Source organism: Mobula birostris, chromosome 1 (assembly GCF_030028105.1).
Source record: "Mobula birostris isolate sMobBir1 chromosome 1, sMobBir1.hap1, whole genome shotgun sequence".
In the NCBI taxonomy this organism is placed as follows: domain Eukaryota; kingdom Metazoa; phylum Chordata; class Chondrichthyes; order Myliobatiformes; family Myliobatidae; genus Mobula; species Mobula birostris.
The window spans coordinates 105,315,889-105,337,806 of record NC_092370.1 but is presented as its reverse complement, the minus strand read 5'-3'; the positions used below and the strand labels follow the sequence as shown (position 1 = coordinate 105,337,806).

The 21,918-nt window shown below is 40.2% G+C and overlaps 1 protein-coding gene and 1 long non-coding RNA gene across 4 annotated transcripts in view; one reads left to right on the top strand and one right to left on the bottom strand.

Moving 5' to 3' along the window:
- The window catches only part of LOC140198661 (protein NDRG1-like), a 65,306-nt gene extending 48,012 nt beyond the window's left edge, over positions 1-17,294 (bottom strand). For 2 of the 3 annotated variants that reach the window (XM_072259681.1, XM_072259698.1), the window contains exons 1-2: positions 17,161-17,294; positions 98-190 (exon numbers count right to left, since the gene is read on the bottom strand). In XM_072259681.1, coding sequence (XP_072115782.1) covers positions 98-169 — 72 coding nt within the window. In that variant the 5' untranslated portion in view covers positions 170-190; positions 17,161-17,294. Of the gene's footprint in view, positions 1-97; positions 191-15,085; positions 15,181-17,160 lie in introns of those variants that run through there. The other variant, XM_072259689.1, reaches the window with a different exon arrangement.
- The window catches only part of LOC140198682 (uncharacterized), a 55,721-nt gene continuing 50,405 nt past the window's right edge, over positions 16,603-21,918 (top strand). The window contains exon 1 of the long non-coding RNA XR_011886236.1: positions 16,603-16,702. This is a non-coding gene — a long non-coding RNA (uncharacterized lncRNA). The remainder of the gene's footprint in view (positions 16,703-21,918) is intronic.

Genomic DNA, 21,918 nt, shown 5'->3' with positions numbered 1-21,918 from the left:
ATTATCATGGAGGCACTTGAGAAACTTCAAACTACTTCAGTTGTCATCTGCAACATTTTATCTACCCAGTAAGGCCAACAGAAGAGCACTTGCTTACCATTTCAGAGAAACCAGAATTTTCCACTAGGAGCTGTCTGACTTCAGAGAGGGTGACATCTTGTAGAGCCATCGTGCACACTTTCTAGGGAAACTAGAAAAGAATAAGATGGATGACAATTAAATGAAATTGAATTTCTACAATATTTACATTCCTATAAAAATTACTTCATGAAGTTAGAGAAATCAATGCCCAAAAATAAAATTATCAACTCAAAATGCAAACTTTCATAACTTGCACTTTTAACCACTGCTACACACATTTAGCTACAATATTATTTGAAAGATAGTACAATATAATGAAACTGGTATTAAGTCATTAAAGTTTAAGTTATGAACTTTAAAAAGTTTGTAATACTGAAGTTTGATCAGCTTAATGCATAATTATCAAGCTCATCTGACCAATATAGAGCATAGGAGGTGTATATGAAGTTAGAACAGACAATTTAGACTGAAATTATGAGAAATAAAGCGTCAAAACACCTTCAAATTATATTTAAACTTCGAAGCATTGGGATGGCCACACTAGTTAACCATTAAAACAGATTTATAACTGTTCTTTTATAAGTACAGTATCAATGAAGGGTAAAATCAAGACATTAAAACATTATGCTGTAATCAAATTCCAATTGACTCAATAGCCTGCTTAATCTGACGGAGGCAGGTTCTGCTTTATGAAAATAAGAAAACTAGCCTAGAAATTCTTATCAATCCCTCTGCTCCAGAATTGTGTAATGAAAAATTTTATTTGAAGATACAGCGTAGAATAGGCCTTATTGGCCCCTTGAGCCGCGCTGCCAACCATCAATTTAATCCCAGCCTAATCATGAGACAAGTTACAATGATACAATGACCAATTTACCTACTGCCCAGTGTGTTCTTGGACTGTGGCGGGGGGAAAGAGAATCAGAGGACCTGGAAGAATCCCATAAGTTCATGGGGTGAAGATATAGACTCCTTACACATGATGCAGGAACTGAACTCCGATCTCCTATGCCTTAGAAAACCTACAGCCTTGAGCTGTAATAGCACTGCACTAACCACTATGCTATCATGGCACCTGGAAGTGTTATCATAATTATTTCCAGGTTGTTTTACTTCATTCCTATAAGTCACTCCACTTGAGCACTTGATGATAATTCCTTGTTCAATTATATTTGGGGTGACATGCTCTTCTCAAAACTCCTTTCTACAAAACTGTACAGCAAATTTAGACCAAATTGCCTGTTTATGGACTGATATTTAAAACATACCTATGTAGAGAGGATAGCTAAGTTTTGAATATCACAGTGATGGACTGAAACCTTACAAGTTTGTACTTCTGGATTCTCCCCTCATTAATCCAACATGAAACATCAGCCACTGGAAGCCTCCATCTCTATGGATCATAACACCATGATGAACATAAAAGACCACAAGCCTCCCCCACCTAAACAACTCCCTTCCTACAATCAGGATCATGGCCCTGTGAAATCTAAAAGCCCATTAATTGAAGCCACTTTCTCCAACACATCTTGTTTCCAGCACCAAAGCCACTCTCATCTCTAATCTTCTATAAAGTCATCATGGAGGAAGATATGGAGATATGGAAGATTTAAAGATTATGGAGGTCTCGATAACACATCAAAATTCACATGAAACATCTTTAATCCAAAAGAAAAATCACCTCTACATGTGGCATGCACTGTCACAACTAAAGTCATCATTGTTCCATATGACAAAGATAAAACTACAGTCTATTGGTTAGTCATACATTTGATTCAAACTTACAGGTACATTAAACATGTTAGGGCTCCGGATGGAAATAGCTTAAGCAAAAAGGTACAGATGCTCCTGGTGATTAAAGGGAGGCAAGAGGAAGCGTTCCATGTATAAAAACCCTAACTGACTAGCTAGAACATTCTGCTGACACATCACTAACTCTGCCAACAGTTTTATGATACCAGAAAGAAATATCAAGAGTTAAAATCCTTGTTAAACAAGAATTGAATGGAGTAAAAATATTATACACATCACAACAATACTTTGAATTAATCTTTCATGCTGGTATAAATGTTTGTTTACTAGTCACATTACTACTGGTATAAAATTTCTTTGTTGTCTAATGTGCTGAGATTGCAATACCAAAAAGAGGCACTGCCAATAACAAGTTGAAACGGCTCTGAAAAACTAGATACACCCCGCTGCCATTGCTGTATTGTTAATCATAATGATTTGTCAAATGAAGTTTAGGAATACTGAATATACATGCAACTATACAATCAATATTTGCTGATGGGAATAACCAAATCCTGACTTCTGCGAATTATAAAACACTCCAGATTATATGGGTCTAGAAATTATTCTCAATCAAGCCGTAGAACTACATTTCATCAAATTTTATAATCTGGAGTGTTCTATAACCTGTCTGAATCGTATCAAAACCGCCTTTAACAAGAGGAATGGAGACCTAAAATGATGAAGTATAATTAAAACTTGGCTTCTTTTGTACTCTGAAAGGGACAAAAATTGACTGACTAGTCCCATCAGACTCTGATCTGATAGCAGAATCCTATAAAGGCCTGCTTCCAGAATAAAATAGGCCATAATTACCTGGTTATGCATCACTGTCTGGAGGTGGTGGTGGTGGCGGCTATTGCACAGGACCGAAAGAAGCTGCAGAGGGTTGTAAATTTAGTCCGCTCCATCTTGGGTACTAGCCTACAAAATACCCAGGACATCTTCAAGGAGCAGTGTCTCAGAAAGGCAGCATCCATTATTAAGGACCTCCAGCACCCAGGGCAAGGCCTTTTCTCACTGTTATCATTAGGTAGGAAGTACAGAAGCCTGAAGGCACACACTCAGCGATTCTTCCCCTCTGCCATCCAATTCCTAAATGGACATTGAACCCTTCCTCCATTTTTTGATATATATCTTACTTCTTTTTTACATGACCTTTAATCTATTTAATATATGTATACCGTAACTTATTTTTTTTTCTTCTGTATTGCATTAAACTGCTAAGTTAACAAACTTCATGACACATGCTGGTGATAATAAACCTGATTCTGATTCCTGCAAGTCAGAGGAATTAGAATATTCTACAATAGTCCCGTTAGCAAATTGCTTGCTTCCCATCTCCACTGACGTTGTTACAACCTACTACCCTCCACAACTAATCATACCCCTTGCCAACAACAAACTGAGGATGATCCTTCCACTTAACCAACTCTAGACGCAGAGCTTCTACTCACTCTTGGCAATTTGCCCAACTGCCTTCTTAAACGGCTACAGCAGTAGACAGGGTTTTGAGGTTTTCAAATTAAAGACACATTCAATTGTACTGGTCTCTTTGGATCTAGATATGGCACTAACTACCCAGATAACATTGTTTTAATGGAGTTTGACACAGAAGAATCAAGGTCCCAGTTCTCCCAAAAAAAAAACTTGTTCAGAAATTTAAAATATGGAACATATTCAAAGTACTTCAATTTTAGCTATGTCCTGACAATCTAGGTTGTGACAAGTCATGTGACATACTTTTCATTCATCCATATTTTAAGATGGAGAAGCAAAATTGTTTCCAGATGCATTAAATGGTTAGTGGAAAGGGACATGATTGGTAAATTGATTTATTGTTGTCACAGTACCAAAGTGCAGCAAAACAAAAAACTTTTGCATACGGTCAGTTACTTTTATTACAACAGGGCACTGAAGTAACACAAGGGAAAACAATTAACAGAACACAGAATAATGTGTTACTGTTACAAAGAAAGAGCAGTGCAGGCAGACAATAAGGTGCAAGGCCACAACAAGGTAGAGTTTGATGTCAAGAGTTCGATGTCAAGAGTTCATCTTATTATAGTAGGGGACCATTCAATGGATATTACAATGGAATAGACAACATCCTTGATCCTGGAGGCATATGTATTCAGGTTTTTCTATCATTTGCCTGATGGGAGGTGAGGAGAGAGAAAGTTCATTGTGGGTGGGGTCACTGATTAATGTTGGTTACTTTACAGTGAAAGGAAGAATTGTATTCACAGTTCATGGAGGCAAGACTGGTTTCCCTGATGTGCTGAGTTATGTCCTTAACTCTGCAATTTCCTTAAGTGAACAGTTTGCTATAGACCTTGGAGGAAGTGCGTTCAAGGAAGTTCATGATCTTGCTGAATGAAGCTTCAGATACCCACATTTATACTCCTATGCCCCTTTTGTCCCTTACAATAGTTTTTAATTTTCTCATTTCTGAAGGCAAGGAAGTTATTTCAAAACAGAGCATACAGCACAACTGCTCCAACACAAATAAAAATTTGGACTTCACTATATTCCAAATAGATAACCTACAGTTTAGATTAACTGAACATAATCATGTGGGTGTCAAAAAGGTTTCACTTATGCCCATGAAATTGGCCTCTACAAGCAGACATTATACCAAAACAATACATGCCACTGGTTTGAAATCTATATTTGAATTATGCTTATGCAACATATCCAATTAAATCAGCAGAAACAAAGTGTTCCGCACATGCAATGTTGCTGCATATTGACTTGGCTTAATGCAGCAGTCCCCAACCACCGGGCCGTAAAGCATGTGCTACTGAGCCACAAGGAAGCGATATGATTTGGCGATATGAGTCAGTTGCACCTTTCCTCATTCCCTGTCATGCCCACTGTTGAGCTTGAATGCACGTGAGGTCATTACCCACGCATCATCCATGGCAGCGTCGGAAGAAGATCAACTCCTCGACCTTGCAAATGACAGCAGGCTGAAAAGTATGTTTGACATAACATCTCTGCCGGCATTCTGGATCAAAGTCAAGGCTAAATATCCTGAGACAGCCACGAAAGCACTGAAAACGTTGCTTCCATTTCCAACACATCTCTGCAATGAATGCAACGAAAATTAAATTGCGGAATAGACTGGACATAAGGAACCCCCTTCGAGTATCGCTGTCTCCCATCACCCCTTGATGGCACCGTCTTGTTGCAGGGAAACAAGCCCAGGGCTCCCACTGATTCAGCGATATTGGTGTGTTGCAATGATTTTATATGTTCATACAAGGAAAATATGTAATGTTTAATATCCAAATGTTACTTAAAATGTTATGATGCTATTGACTTATAAGTGACTTGTACAGTAATTGACTTATCACTATATTAAAACGAGGAAAATATGCACTGTGTGTTTAGTATTAAATTTGTTAGATAAACCCTTTTAGAAACAAAATTGAGTGTATTAGCCACTAAAAAGTGACTTATAGTTGACTGATCTTCCATATTCCGGTTGTGGTTAAAACCCTCCCCACCCCCCAAACAGAATCGCCAAAAACGATTTGTAGAGGGGAAAAAAAAAAAATCAGCACATACACGCATGCGCACACAGGTGCCCGTGCAAGGATTCATGGTAATTGTAGTCTTCTCAGGGTAAAGACAACGTACTTGATGATTACTCTTGCCTGTTGGCAACCCTACCCCACCACCTGCACCTCCCCCCCCCACCGATCCACAAGAATATTGTCAATAATAAACCGGTCCACGGTGCAAAAAACGTTGGGGACCCCTGCTTAGTGCATCCAAGATGATGATTCAGCACTAGCCCCTCCATTAGGCACACAAGACCTTAATGATTCAGCAGCAGAAAATTTCCCCTTGCTCCCTACTCATCAAATTCCAAAAGGGTCTTTATTAACTTGCTGGTTGCTTTGGTGACTATGTTTTATAGATAGCATTCTTACTGGTTGCATTAAAGCCTAGAATGGAGGCTTCAATGCACAGCATTGCTGGAGGAAAAGGCTTGTACATTCAGCTAGCTCTATTACAGGCACAATGGCCTAATTCTGCTCTTATATCTTATAGAAAGCATTCTGTCTGGCTGCATTCCCCACCATTCAGGACATCTTCAAGCTGCAGTGCCTCAAAAAGGCTGCATTCATCCTTAACGACTCTCACTGTCAAGAAGACGACGACTTCTTGTTATTACCATCAGGATGGAGGTGCAGGTGCCCAAGGACCCAATTAATTCAGTAAGAGCTTCTTTCTCTGTTAAGATTTCTGAACATTACCTCAATATTCCCTTGCTCTTTGCACTATTTATTCTGTAATTTATGGTAATTTTATGCCTTTGCACTAAACTGTGGTCTCAAAACAAGTTATGTCAGAAGACAGTGATAAAAAAAATCCAATTCTGAATAAAGGGGAAGAGATATGAAGACCATATCATGGAGGAGTAGACTGCTGAATACAAAGATAATTTTGATCGTAATTCCATACCCTTTCTCACAAAGCTACAGTTGCAAGCTTTTTTAACCTGGTTTTCTGCATTACTCACAAAACGTGATCTAATCTTCATGCAAGTCACAATAATAGACGAACACAATCGCCTAAACTAGTAAACTGTACTTTTCATGTCTTTATTTAACACAATGTAATCAGTCACAGTGCAAGATGGGAAAAGTATGTGAATCCTTTTATTCACTAACTAATAGACCCTCCTATAAGCAGCAATAACCTCCACCAAATGTTTCCTGTAGCTGCTGATCAGACTTGCACAATGGCACAGGGGAATATTAGACCATTCCTCCATACAAAACTGCTTCATTTCATAAATATTTCTGGGATACCTTGCATTAACAGCCTTCTTTAGTTCATGCCAGAGCATCTCAATTGGGTTAAGGTCTGGAATCCAACTTGGCCATTCCAAAACACATTTTTTTTTCTTTTTTAACCATTCTGTTGTTGATTTGCTCGTGTTTCAGATCATTGTCTTCTTGCATCATGCAACTTCTATTAATCTTCAAATGATGGACCGCCACCATGACCTTCTCATGTAAAATGTGTTGATACAAATTTTGAATTATTCTTCCCTCAACAAGTGACAGCTGCGCTGTCCAGACCCTGAGGCAGCAATGCAGCCCCAAACCATGATGCTCATTCCAACATGCTTCACAGTTGGGTTGAGGTTCCGGTGTTGGTGTGCAGGGCCCTTTTTCCTCAAAAAAAAAAAAAAAAAAAAAAAATAGCACTATGAATTTCTGCCAGAAGTTCAACTTTTGTCTCATCTGTACACAGAACATTGTCCCAGAAGCATTGTGGAACATCCAGGTGGTCTTTTGCAAACTTGAGACATGCATCAATGTTTTTTTTTTTGGAGAGCAGTGGTTTCCTCCATGCTGTCCTTCCATGAACGCCATTCTTATTCAATGTTTTTCTTATAGTGGACACATGAAGGGAGTTTAACAAGTGCTAGATATTTCTGCAAGCCTTTTGCTGTTACCCTTGGGTTGTTTTTCACCTCCTTCAGCATTGCATGTTGTGCTCTTGGTGTCATCTTTGCAGGATGCCCACTCCTAGGGACAGTAGCAACAGTACGGAGTTTCCTCCATTTGTAGACAATTTCTCATACTGTGGACTCATACTCAGGTCTTTAGAAGTGCTTGTGTAGTCTTTTCCAGCTTCAGGCATCTCTACGTTCCTTCTAAGATCCTCTGAAAGTTGTTGCACATAAACGGATCTTCCTTAAGAGCAGGTTCTGTCAGTAACCTGACCTTGTCTTTTTTTAAAGACATAGCTCCTCTACAACCCATGCCTCCAATCTCAACTCATTGACCTGGAACACCTGACTCCAAATAGCTTTTGTAGAAGGCATTACCCCAGAGCTTCACATACTTTATTGAACCTAGACTGATTGTTTAAATGGTGTACAATTGTTTGTATGATTAACTTAGGCAGATTGTATTTCTTTATAATTGTGACCTAGATGAAGATCTAATTACAACAACTTCAGAATGAGGATCTCTTCAGGAGCAATTATATCAAGCTGACACAAGGTGGAGATTGGCATCATCACAGGATGCACTATTTCAGTGACACGGTTCTCCCTAGCCACGAACATGCTCACCAAATCAGCTGAACCAGAGTGCAGAGGGCCCAGAATGAATTCCGCTCAACAGCAACCACCTATCAGGGCATTCATGGATGACCTCACGATCACCACAAAATTAGTCCCAGGCTGCCAGTGGATTCTGCAGGGGCTCGAAAAGTTGGTGGAGTGGGCCCAGATGCATTTCAAACCTGCCAAATCAAGATCTATGGTGCTGAGGAAAGGGAAGGTGGAGAACAAGTTCCGGTTCAGCATTGCAGCCGCAGCAATCCCAACCATCACAGAAAAGCCAGTCAAGAGCTTAGGTAAGGTTTTTGTCAGCTCTTTAAGGTTCACGATATCCAATCAGGTGATCTGCACCGAGTTGGATGGCTGACTGAAATCTGTGGACAAGTCTGGCCCACCTGGGAAGCTCAAAGCCTGTGTGTATCAGCATGGCATTCTTCCTGGAATCCTGTGGCCCCTCCTCGTCTATGCAGTTCTGATCTCGACAGTTGAAACCTCAGAGAGGAGGGTTAGCAATCACCTCAGGAGATGTCAGGGGCTGCCAAAGAGCCTGAGCAGCATCGCACTCTATGGACACTGTAACAAACTGCAACTGCCCTTCAAATCCTTGGAGGAGGAATTCAAGGTAACAAGAGCCAGAGAAGTGGTACAGTATCGGGACTCAAGTGATCCGAAGGTGGTTAGAGCAGGGATCTAAGTGAGGAATCCAAGGCAGGAAGTGGAGAGCAGAGGAAGCTGTTCAGGAAGCAGTGGCAAGGCTACATCACAGGGGCCTAGTGGGAGGGGTCGCGCAAGGCCAAGCTGGGCTAGGATTCTTTCCAACTCCCCAAATGGACACCAGAGGGAAGGAGAGGCGCCACCTAGTTCAGGAGGTGGTGAGTGCAGTAGTGGAGATGAGAAACTGCAAGGCAGTGGGAATGAGCAACAGGGAGCTTGGACAAGATGGGAGAATGTGGTTGGGGAAGGTGACCTGGGCTGAGCTTTGGAAAGTCGAACTACACCACATCCAATTTCTCATCCAGGCAGTGTACGATATGCTTCCAAGCCCACCAAACCTGCAGAGATGGGGCAAAGCAGAGTCATCTGTGTGCCCACTGTGCTCCAAGCGAGGAACCCTGGAGCACATCCTCAGCGGCTGCACAAGGACACTTGGTGAGGGACAGTGCCAATGGAGGCCAGGTCAAGTCCTGAAAACCATCGCTGAAGCCGTCAGCACAGGAGTTGAGTGGGCGAAGCTGTCCCGACCCTCCAAGCAGACCATTGCCTTTGTCAGAGCTGAGGAGCAGCCAACACCTGCCAAAAGAACATATGCAGGCAACCTGACCTCTGCAAGAGACTGGCAGCTGTTGGTGGACCTCAAACAGCAGCTGAAGTTCCCCAACCATATCGCAGCCACCACCCTGCGACCAGACATTGTTCTTGTGTCTGTGTCTACTAAGCAGGTGATGCTGCTGGAGCTGACAGTCCCATGGGAAGATCGCTTGGAAGAGGCCTTTGAAAGGAAGCTCTCCAAGTATGCAGGACTGGTCAGCAACTGTCAGCAGGCTGGATGGAGAGCGAGGTGTCTCCCAGTGGAGGTTGGTTGTAGGGGATTCGTAGCCCGTTCATTAGCTAGAGCCTTCAGCAACTTGGGCATCGAGGGAGAGAGGAAGAAGAGAGCCATCCGCAGTATCACCGATGCGACAGAGAAGGCCTCAAGATGTCTGTGGCTCAAAAGAGGGGAGCCATGGAGTCATAAGTAGCTAGCCATCTGGACACAAGCTGGGGTCTGATCAGCCCTGGCTGGGTCACCTGGAGGAGGGTGCATGATGTTGAAAGATCAGAAACACCCGATGATTCCAGGAACATCACTGAACATGTGTCCAGATGCATCAGTAGATGTACACAAGATCAGACCACATTTTATGAGTTATTAATACAGAAATCCAGGTAAATGCAAAGACTTCACAAACTTTCTTGCAACTACTGTTTAGTCTCAAACATCTATATTGGTATTTGGATTCCATGAAGCTTGGAAAATGGACTAAGAGATTTTGCAAAGAAATTTAATATGCAAGGCAAGATTAAAGTTCTCAAACCTCACCCCAATCCGCCCTTTTCCATAGAACAAGTTATGGACTTATGACTAAAGTGCTGAGTTGCAATGGTCTACCAAGAATGTGTGCTTCCATTTGAATTCTCACCCACCCACCCCCAAAAAAAGCACATGAAAGCTGAGATTCCCATCTACACCAAGAGTTTTACTGGCTGTTTATGAATCTTTTTCACAAATATACCTTGCATTAAAAAGCAAGCAGGATAGTTAAGGGTTACGGGTTTTTAATCATTGACCACAAGTTGTGAGGAAAGGTACCAAGTCACAACAGGGAATGACATTAGGGTAACTGAACTGAGTTCCAATTTTGAGTTCCAGGAAAATTAAAATAGAAACCTAGGGCTCAAAAGGAATGCCAGTAGGATGTAATGTAAAGACTTTTACTCCTCATGTATATGAAGGCTGTCAGTAATAAAGTTAATTCAATTCAATGCCAAAATAATGTTAACTCCAAAATACTGTGGTATCAAGAACAAATTATAAACCCTACATGATGCAAAATATTAAGAGGCTTGAATAAAGAAACATTCTCCCCATCCATCCTCGCAATGTAATTCAGTTTTAGAAACATATGCCTCATTAAGTTATCAAATTCCTTGTTGCTCATTTACAACCAGAGAAAATAACATGGGGGGGCATGATTTTAAGGTGATTGGGGGAAAATATAGGGGGATTTCAGAGTTACTTTTTCAATTTAAAAAAAAGCATTAAATGCATGAAACACATTGGCGGGGATAGCTGTAGAGATGGGTACTTTAGGGACATTAAGAGGATGTTAAAAAAAATAGAGGACTATGTAGAAACAACTTTATTGTGCTGGAATATTCTGAGCTCTATGAAAATGAATACCAAAAGCTTTGTTTTGGATGCAAAAAGATTAATTGTGAAAAAGAAAATATCTCTGAACAGTAAACATTTTTCTCTATTGCTTAGATGCTCAAAATACATTTTATTATTAGTAGATAAATAAAACAAGTGAAACTGGCCTTTAACATTTGTAGTAAAGGCTGGAGAAAAATTTCATCCAGTGTTATTGTGATGGACATACATCATGCAGCAACATCTGCCATGTTTATAAAGGCAAGCCAGGTATAATCAGTTACAATTTTGTAAACTCTGCCCCTAACTTGCTGATACTCACCTTCTGGGCTCCAATATAAGTGCACAATTTAATATTGTAACAGAAGACAATAAGATAACTGTTCCCCTATTCTCCAGCTGTCAGGAGATACAAAGATAATTGGATCAGGTGGGGCAAAGAAACTAGGCTGAATTACTCATGACTGCTGTTGAAGTTGGCAGTAAATGACACGTTCTATTGTTCAATACCACATTGGTCTTCTGTCAAAATAAAATACAAAATTCTATAAACTCCCATGAGTATTTTTTGTGGGAAGACAGCAGTTAACACTTCAAGATGATAACAGCAACTGAACGAATTTGAAAAGTTAAGTGTCATTGACCCAAATGTTAAACCATTCTCTTCAAAGATGCTGCCCAACCAGATACTTCCAGTGCTGTTTTTGTGCTTGAGGTCAAACTTCCCCTGCAGATGTTCTTGCATTTCCTGCCAAAATGGATCATGTAATGAAAAATTAGTTACTAAGATGCAAACAGAGCACAAAATGAATGTCTACAACTTTCACCAGCAAATGTACCGGTTCACCAGCTTCAGCTAAATTGAAGCCCAGAATCAATCAGGTTTAATACTGACATACATCAAGAAATTTGTTTTGTGGTAGCAGTACAGTGCAATACACAAAGATATGAATATATATATATATATTTATTAGGTAGTGCAAAAATAGTGTGTACTGTTCATGGGTTGGTTTATTGTTCATTCAGATATCTGATGGGTATGCTGGTTATCCACACTCTCAACATTGCTGACGGACTAAAGCAATTAATTTCTGTGCAGGCAATGAATGACATTTTAACGAGAGAGGCTCTGATGACCCAAGCCCCAGACAAATACCCAAACCCTAACATGCATTGAACATTGTAAACAACAACAACCAGTTTTGATAAAAGTCATGTTAAGAGTTAAGTTTGGGTCACTGAATTCTCTTTACAAAATAAAAGAGTCAACAATAAATAAAAGTCAATTTTGTACTCAGTTTGTTTAATCAAAGATTTGTTGGATTACCAACGTGTCTATTGCCTAGTTTTGATGTCAACTAAAACATAAGGCTACAAGACATACCATGGTACCAAAACTAAATTTCTGAAAGGTGAATTTTTGATGTCATTTGGTCTTGCGGTAAAGGACTTGCTGTGTTGGTAATTTAGCATTGTCTACGACTCTTCCCATAAGAGTAGGTTGAGTGTGTTTTATCATTCAAAGCCATAATACTCAAAACTACCAAGACTATTTCGCTGCTTTCAAACCTACATTCTGTCATGCCCTTATCTTGGATCTCCACGTACTGATTAAATACCGCAATTCATTTTAAACATCCAATTAAGATTAACTTTCAAGGCTTCTACACTAAGTTAACACAAGTTTATAACATTTCATTGTTTATAAGTGTGTACTAGCAGTTTACCCTCAAGTCATTTTTTTTTAAAAAACTCTTTGATGCAGTGAAGGTTGGCTCTAGCATTTTAATTCCCCCCCTCCTCACCTTTAGAGGGCTACATTTCAAAGTTTATCAGTCCAACTGTCAGTGTTGTTTACACCACTGCACACTAATTACATTACAAATTATCAACGTCATTTTTCAACACGTCTTCCTTAAGACCATTTTCCATTTGAAATGATCCAAGTTGTTTAACTTGATCATTTCCTGAGGAAGCAAGTTCCTCATTCTATCAGCCTTTCTGACAAAATTTAGTAATTGTGTACCAGATTTCAGTTCTGTGCTTTAGGACATCTTTTGTTTCTCATTTTCATACCATTGAGGAATGGTCATAAAGAGGAATAAACCAGCCATTTACGATATGAATAGTTATCCATTAGACTGCAGTAATGATTTATGGTCTGAAATAAAATCCAGTAGTGACTGAAAAATTGACGTATACAAAAATAACTTCACAAAAAAAAAATCTAGTGTATGATGAAATTACCAATTTGCTGAATTAACCCAACTACTTTGCTGTTGTCCTATAGTAAAGAAATAGGACATTCTTACCCAGTGTGCCACATGCAACTTCAGATACAGAAGTTGCTCTTTAATTGCTCTTTAAAAATGGATTGAAAGGGCACTCACTTTGCCAAAAAAAACCCATAGACTATGCAGATATCAAATTCAAACAAGTCACTGAGTTGAGTGCGCATGAACACCAAAATTCTTGTGAACTGAGATAGTTTAGTTAAACAAATTTGATTCACATCTTTCAACCAGCATCTTGGATGCATCACAATCCTTGTACATCCCGCCTCACCTGAAGCACACTTGAACATCGTTACTCAATACTGACACTAAAAACTGCATCAAGAATCAAATATGTGGAAAGAAAATCTGATCACCACCACTACTATTCCTCAGTTAATTAATCAGTAATCTATGTAGAACATCACTCAAAAGAAGTGAAACATAGTAGAAACAAGAATACTCTGGATGCTAAAATTTTCCATCTTGACTTAGTAACAGTGCTGAAAAAAATTAGATGAAAGGGACCAGGACAAAGCCCCCAGACTAAGCTCGAGGGAGTTTTGACAGAATCAATGCAAGATGTATTTCATAATTAGCCATACATTCAATCCAGCTGTTCTAGTAGCCCGAATATACTGGATTAAATCAATACATCTAGTCACTCTCAATCATAAGTGATGTTTTGGGTAATGCTATCAATAATTAACTTGTTCAAATATGACAGATATAGCTTCCGCAAGCATTATGAATTCCAAAAAAGATGTGGAAGACTAGAAAATCACTATCCCCAAACCCAGAGCCCAGTAAAATTGAGGTCAATGGAAAAGGTAGTTGGAATCATGCCCAACATAACATGGTTTTGAAGTCAACCATTTCAGAAAGTCTTCAAGACACTGTCCAATGCCTAAATATCTTTATACACAGCAAGAGCCAGTTGCGAGTATTATGCTACAGTTGAAAGTGCTTAGTTCCCTTCCCAACTCTCGGAAAAGGGAAATTTCCCAGCTCTTTCTGCAGTTAGGTACAGACAATTTGAAGCAATGATACATTTGACCCCTGTTTTATGAGAATCGACTGCCTTCTGAGTGTGCCAGAGCAGGTTGAGCAAACAGTTAAGGATGGAGTAAACTCAAGAAGGAAATCAGAAGGCCAAAAAGGGGACATACTAACTTTGGCAGAGATGATTACAAAGAATACAATAAGATTTTAAGTATATCAAGGAAAAAGAATAACTAGAGAGAGAATGGGGCCTCAAAGACCAAAGTGGATGTGGAGCCACAAGACACTGTCAAAGTCCTCAGTGAATATTGCTCCTGTTTATACCATGGATGAAGACCTGAAGGCTTCAAAACTTCGAAAGTTGATACCTTAGAGATAGTCCACTTACAGCAAAGTGCTGGACATCTTAAAACACATGAAAGCAGATAAATCTCTGGGGCATGTCTAAATTTGCCAATGGAAACTGTTCCCACTTGGCAGAAGAAAGAAGAACAAGGGGGCACAGAGTGACAATTGAAAACAAAAGAACTAATAAAGTTCTAACTACTAGCTTTTGCAGGTTAGTTGAAAAACAAAGAAAAGATGGGATTTTATACAAAAAACCAGCATGTGATTCATTCCAGGGAAACAGTGCAAGACGAGTGAAAGATTACTGGAGACAGATCTAAATGCGATCTTTAGAAGTACGTAAAACAAATCAAAACCCAAAAAACTGATAGTATTACGATCTGGATAACACTTATACGGAATCAACGCAGACTCAATCCTCAAATGGCCGCCATAAACTTCGAGTATAGGAACTCAACACACCAGTTGTAGTAATTGTTAACGTTAAAATTTTAATTGCTTTGACTTCATATGATACCTCATTCAAATTGTACTTCAAAATCAGAAATAGTTGATGATTAAGTGTGACAAGTAGTTAAGAATTACCTCTCCAATCGCACAGAACGTGCCCCGCTGCTGCCCCTTTAGTCGGACTCAGGTAAATCAGTTGCTGAGCATTGCCACCTGGACAGAGTAGGCGAGCACACGTCGTCCTGCAAACCCACCAATTGGACACAGGGCACCCAGCAGTGGGCGGGATTGTTGCTTAACTGACAGGCCGGGTGCGCGAGCCCGGACAACCGACCACGGTTAAAACGGTTGGAATTGGGCGAAGCGGATTGGCGTCTGGGATTTGAGTGACGTCTCGTTTCTTCACAACAAAACCAGATCCACGCGCGTCCCTGAACCCAATTACCCATTCAAAGTACAACTCCCGATTGAAAAGTTACAATAGACGCTTTAATCGATAAACTACGTATTGCCCAGTACTACAGTTTTTGCAAGAGTCCCTGGGTTTTCGTCCACGGCTGTGTTGCCTAACGGGAGAGAGAAATTGCCAACGTTAGTTTTAATGATAGAGTTCAACTGCCTCTTCTGTTAAATCTGAGGTCTGCACACACGCACATAACATCAGTTATAAACTAGTGTGGGAAATTAAGAGGCCAAGGCAACAGGGTCCTCGAAGCATGGATCTCCAACAGTCAGAAAAATGCTATTAAAACATGTTATTCACAAACACCAGAAAATCTGCAGATACTGGCAAACACGCAAAATGTTGGAGGAACTCAGCAGGCCGGGCAGCATTAATGGAAAAAGAGTCGGCGCTTCGGGCCGAGACCCTTCATCAGAACCCATGTTATTCGTTCCTCTTCCCCCCCCCTCCAAAATAAACATTCGGAAAGATGGGCGGGAGAAACTAGTTTGTTATTGAAGGCAATTACACAACCGATTCAAGTTTTCAGCAACTGCAGATTTTAAAAATCTTTCATTTATTGAACAGATCTGGCTGGGAGAAGAGAAAGTGGTTCACAGGTAAGCTTTCTGGAAGTCAGCATCGTCTACGCACAACAAAAACAAACCCTCGGCATTTGCGCAACAGCTGGTTGCAAGGCCACTTGACGCGAAACAACTATTACAAGTATCTCTGGGTAGAAAGGAGCCACCACTTACTGAGATTATAATTCGCCACAAAATAAACGTCTTATTTCAGTTTTCAGTAATATGAATGCCATTATAATAAATCTTCAGCGACGAATACACCAAAAACAAGTCAATGTGGGTTTTTTTTTGCTATAGACAGTAATGAAACCGCACTTGAAGCTATCACTGCTGGGGAGTTTTTAAAACACCTTGATACTTTTAACAGCTGAAACTTCAGCAAACCAGAAATCTGTCTAAACTTTAAGCACTGTGCAATCAATTCGCAGCCATCTGCTTTTTCTCATCTGGTGTTATCAAATGATCTCTTCCTTCTCCAACTAGCCACGTACACAAAAATATAGTGCTCTATAAACCACGGCATGTAAATTACGTTTAGGATCAATGACGGAGCATACACCATTGATTTGTACATGTGACATTAATGACGTGCTCTCGGATTATTTTAAGTTTTGTAGGATAACTTGGATATTACCCCTCATACAAAAGTTTCGGGAGGACGTACTCTGCAGCAACAAGTCGCGAGATTCGTTTCACGTTTCAAGACTTATATAATCATATACGGTACAGTATTTATATTCACTTCGTGTAATGTGCTACTGGGAGCGTGGGTGGATCAAATACCAGGAGTTGTGTGGATTTTTGCAATATTTAAAAAAAGAATGAGGTGGCGAAAACCACGAGTTATTTAAAAACCACATTTACAATTTTATTAATTAAAAGAAGAAAACCAAGTTGGAAAAGGTTCCAGCGTGACTGACCACCCGTCTTGTGGCAACATCAAGAAATACAAACAAGTTATTCGCTCCACCCCCAAATCTCATTCTCGTTTCCTAAATATTGCGTTACTAACTTCCCTTAAAAATCACGATTACTGTACTCAGAACTTATTTTACTCTCGATAAATACTAATGGCTTTGAAAAGAATGTCATCGCCCGTTGAAAGGCATGTACCCAAAACAAATCAAAATTGACATGCTGTAAGAAACAATAGTTGCCAAATAAGGTTGTTGCAAACTTACCTCGAGTTAAAGAAAGATCTGCACTTATGCCGAGCCTGCTGGCAAACGTAGCCCGTTTGTTTTCAAACCTATCTTTTGTAACGTTCCGTATATTTTTCCCCTCCGCCTGTTACCGTTTTGGTATGAGCGGATGTGGGAGGTTTTATAAAGCTTCTGTTACAGCCCTGCCCACTATTTTTTTCGCCTTGCAGACACGTGTTTTCCATTAGAAAATGAAAACGTTTCAATTTTAAAGCCTTTATTTAGTAAACAAGATAATTTATTTACAACAGACATTTTGAAAAACAAATAAAAATGATCCGGAAGCTGAATGTACCAAAGTTGTACTTGTATTTTTTTATATGTAATCTCGAACTAGTTGCAATGGCGTATGTGCTGTCGAGCACATCCACGTACTAGAGCAATTAAAGCTGTTAGGAGGCAAAATACAGATTAAATTTTGTTACTTGTGCCTAAGGTATTTTCTCAGATTACGACAGGCGCATGACTGTGTGCACATACACACTGCAATTCCCACACGTAGTCGGGATGATGCAATTTGCAATAGATAACTAAAACCCAGGATGTTTTGAACTCTCACATAAGTTTATCTTACATTCAGTAAAACATTTACCAGACAATGAGAAGCAGATACTTAACAAAGTTATTTATCCAATATTACTGCTGCGTCCGAAAAAGAAACTCTCTAGTTTAGTTGTGTGTGGTTCTGTTGCATGGGTATACCAATGCAAAACCCTATCAGAATTTTAAAAATAGTTTTCACCATTTAAAACGACTTTACAAATCAACTATTATATTGAAAAAATCACCATGTGACCAATTGGATTATACTGATATTTACATGGCGTCCTTCACTCTAATTTTCATATTCCTATTTGTTTTACATTATTCATTTTCCATAATATATGCATCAAGCTTCCTTTCTATTAAAGATTGGTTGACTCCATATTCTTGATAGAATTTAATGTTGCATCCACTTCGTCCAGGAAATAAATTCAAAGATCAACATAAATTTATTATCAAAATACAAAGAGTATACAGTATATTACTGAAAACTATATTTTCATGCAGGCATTTACAGGAAAAGAATAGAATATAATTGTGTGGGGAAAAAATTGTACATAAACGAAGATGGACAAACACCAAGGTGAAAAAGCAGACAAACTGCAATTAAAAATAATATTGATAACATGAGTTGTAAAGAGCCCTTGAAACTGAGTCTGCAGATTGTAAGGTCAGTTCAGGGTATTGGTGAATGAAGTTATTCACACCAGTTCAGTTTGTAGAGTAAGATTTGTTCCTGAAACTAGTGGTGTAGGGTCGAAGGCTTCTGTATCTTCCGCACAATGGTAATAGTAAGAAGAGGGATGGCTTGGATAGTTGGGTCTTCAGGATCAGAATCAGGTTTAATAGCACTGGCATATGTCATGCAGCAGTGCACAATGCAATACACAATAATAGAGAAAATACATGAATTATCATAATTATATATAATTGTTAAATAAGTAGTGCAAAAGTAAAAATTTAAAAAGTAGTGAGGTAGTGTTTGTGGGTTCAAGGTCCACTCAGAAATCTGCAGAGGGAAGAAGCTATTCTTGAATCGCTGAGTGTGTGCCTTCAGGCTCCTGTACCTCCTCTCTGATGGTAGCAGTGTGAAGAGGGTATGTCCTGGTTCTTGGGGGTCCTCAATGATGGATGCCGCCTTTTTGACATACGTATTGCTCTTTGAAGATGTCCTGGATACCACCCATTATAGAGATGACTAAGATCATAACTTTCTGCAGCTTCTTTTGATCCTGTGTAGTAGCTGCGCTCCCCCCCCCCACCATACAAGCCAGTGATGCAGCCATTTAGAATGCTGTCCACTGTACATCTGGAGACATTGAGTGTCTTTGGTGCGTATCAACTTTCCTCACACTCCTAATGAAATATAACCACTGTTGTGTGCCTCCTTTATAGTTGCATTGATATGTTGGGCCCAGGATAGATCCTCAGAGCTACTGACACCCAAGAAGTTGAAACTGCTCACTCTTTCAACTTCTGATTCCTCTACGAAGACTGGTATGTGTTCCCGTGTCTTACCCTTCCTGAAGTCCACAATCAGTTCTTTGGTCTTACTGACGTCGAGTGCCAGGTTGTTGCTGCAGCACCACTCAACTAGCTGATGTATTTCACTCCTGTATGCCCTCTCGTCACCATCTGAAATTCTGCCAGTAATAGTGGTATTTATGGCATTTGAGCTGTGCCTATCCACACAGTCATGGATGCAGAGAATAGAGTAGAGCAGTGGGCTAAGCACACATCCCTGAGGTGCGCCAATGTTAATTGTCATGGAGGTGGAGATGTTATTTCTGATCCATGACGATGGCGGTCTCCCAGAGAGGAGTCGAGGATCCAGTTGCAGAGGGAAGTACCAAGACCCAGGTTAGGTTACGCTCCACTGTGCATCCATAGACCTGCATACAATTTATTTTTTATGCTCCTTTATTCTTAACTTGTCTCCCTGAAGAGATTTTCCACATTCCCTCAACAGACCACTTCTCAGTAACACTAGACAACAAAGATTTTGCTTCCTAAATACTTTTGGGTATATCTTATGAATTTTAGGCTGCTGATCATGAAACTCTGTGAAATTTCCCTATCACACACAATTTTATTGGAATCACCTGTATTTGTTATTTCAAGTCATAGTTCAAGTCAATTAAAATGTTGCCCACAACATAAGCTGAAACCATCTTGGTCCATAACAATATCATCTTTTTATTGACTCAGACAATCCCTTCTGCATAAGCATCCATTATAATTATGTTTCTAGATTGATATCTTTCTTAAACTTTCATCAACAGTTATGCGAAGATGTGCTTTCTTTTCTCTCCAGAAAGATGTTTCTGTTTTAAAGCTTATCCAGGATTTTCTCAGCAGAGAAATTAGTTTCTCCTCATCTGGTCTTTCAAATCTTTTATCATTTTAAACACCACAGTTATATGTCCTTCAATTTTCTTTTGTCAAGAGATAAGAAACCAAGTCAATCTTCAATCTGTTCTGACTGGCTGATACATGCTTTGGCAGATTATTAATCGCAGTTGACATTTTGAGTTGAGGACTTTCTTCTGGACACCGTCCTCAAATTCAGGTCCTGAAGAAGGTTTTTGACTCGTAATTTTGACTGTCCATTTCTCTCCATGGATGCTGCCTGAACCACTGAGCTTCTCGAAAATTTTGTGTTTTGCTTTGGTTGCTTGATGAGTGGAGTTCTTCCTGTGCTTTCTTAGATTTCCTGCAGATTCTCAGGTCCCACAGCTGTAACTCCTGCCCCCCTCACACACACACACACACACACACACACACACACACACACACACACGCACGAGCACGCACTCACCCACAACACACATGCGCGCGCATGCACACACACTCACCCACAACACATTTTTGATTTCTTAAACACCCTTTTTCTCAGATAGCTAAAAGTAATGCTAGCAATTGAAAATAATAATGAATTTCATCACTAATATCTCACAGAGTGGTGTTCCTAAGATATTCTGACACAAAAAAATTACGAGAATATTGCCGGGACGTCAGGGCCTGAGTTATAGGAAGAGGTTGGGCTGGTAAAACTTTATTTCTTGAGATATAAATAACTCAGAGGTGGAGGTGGATAAACTCACGTGGAGCAGAGATAAGATGAATTCACAGTCATTCTCCCAGGGAAAGGGAACCCAAAATGAAAGGATATAGGTTTAAGGTGAGAGGAAAAAGAACCTGAGAGGCAATTTCTTCATCAGGAGGGTGATGCATGTATGGATTGAGCTGCTAAAGGAGACAGTTGAGGCAGGTACAATGACAACTTTTAAAAGATGTTTGGATAAGTGCAGAAATAGGAATGTTTGGAGGGAGATGGGCCAAATATATGACCAGCTTGGATGAGTACCATGGTCTTGTTGGGCTGAAGAGCCTATCTCTGTGCTATATTCCTCTAGGATTCGAAATGGGAAACATTTCATGATTCTGAGGTTCTCTTCATGGGCCTGTACTGTTGCAGGGCAGTGTTATACAGTGCGGAGAGTTTGGCACAGGGGAGTGTTTTGTGGATGTTGACTGTAAGATCCATTCCCTTATAAGGTTCAATGAGCAAATGAGCAAGAGCAATGGTTTTGACTGGTGGCATCCGTTAGTCTCGCGAAACCATGGATCTGTGCCTGGAAAGTCTTGCTCTGGAGTGTCCTCTCCAGGGTGCAGGCCTGGGCAAGGTTGTATGGAGGATTGGCAGTTGCCCAAGCAGCAAGTCTCCCCTCTCCACGCCACCGGTGTTGTCCAAGGGAAGGGCAAGGGCCGATACAGCTTGGCACCAGTGTCGTTGCAGGAGTTACCAGAACGAGGTTGAAGGCAACGTCGGACTGCCTTAGGGACTCCAGTTCCAGATTTGTCTTCAGGGTTTACTCCTGAAGCCTTTCCCATGAGTGGGTATGGCCGCAAGGCAGCAGAGGTTTGAAATCAGAGTTTCCCTTCCTTAGATGGACTGCCTTCCCAGGCTGATGAGCTCCATCTACCCAAAGCACTGGTTTTAAGGTGCCAGGACCCGCCTTCACCCCTTCTCCGGTCAGTAGAAACAGTTCCGCTGGGCTTAGAGGCTAAGCCACATGAGAAGGCCAGGAGCTGGACTTGGTTGTCAGAGGCTATTTGAGGCACATGCCATGAGGAGCGCTTTTATGTAGTGGGAGCTTGCCCCACTACCACTCCTCGGCTTGACAACCTTGG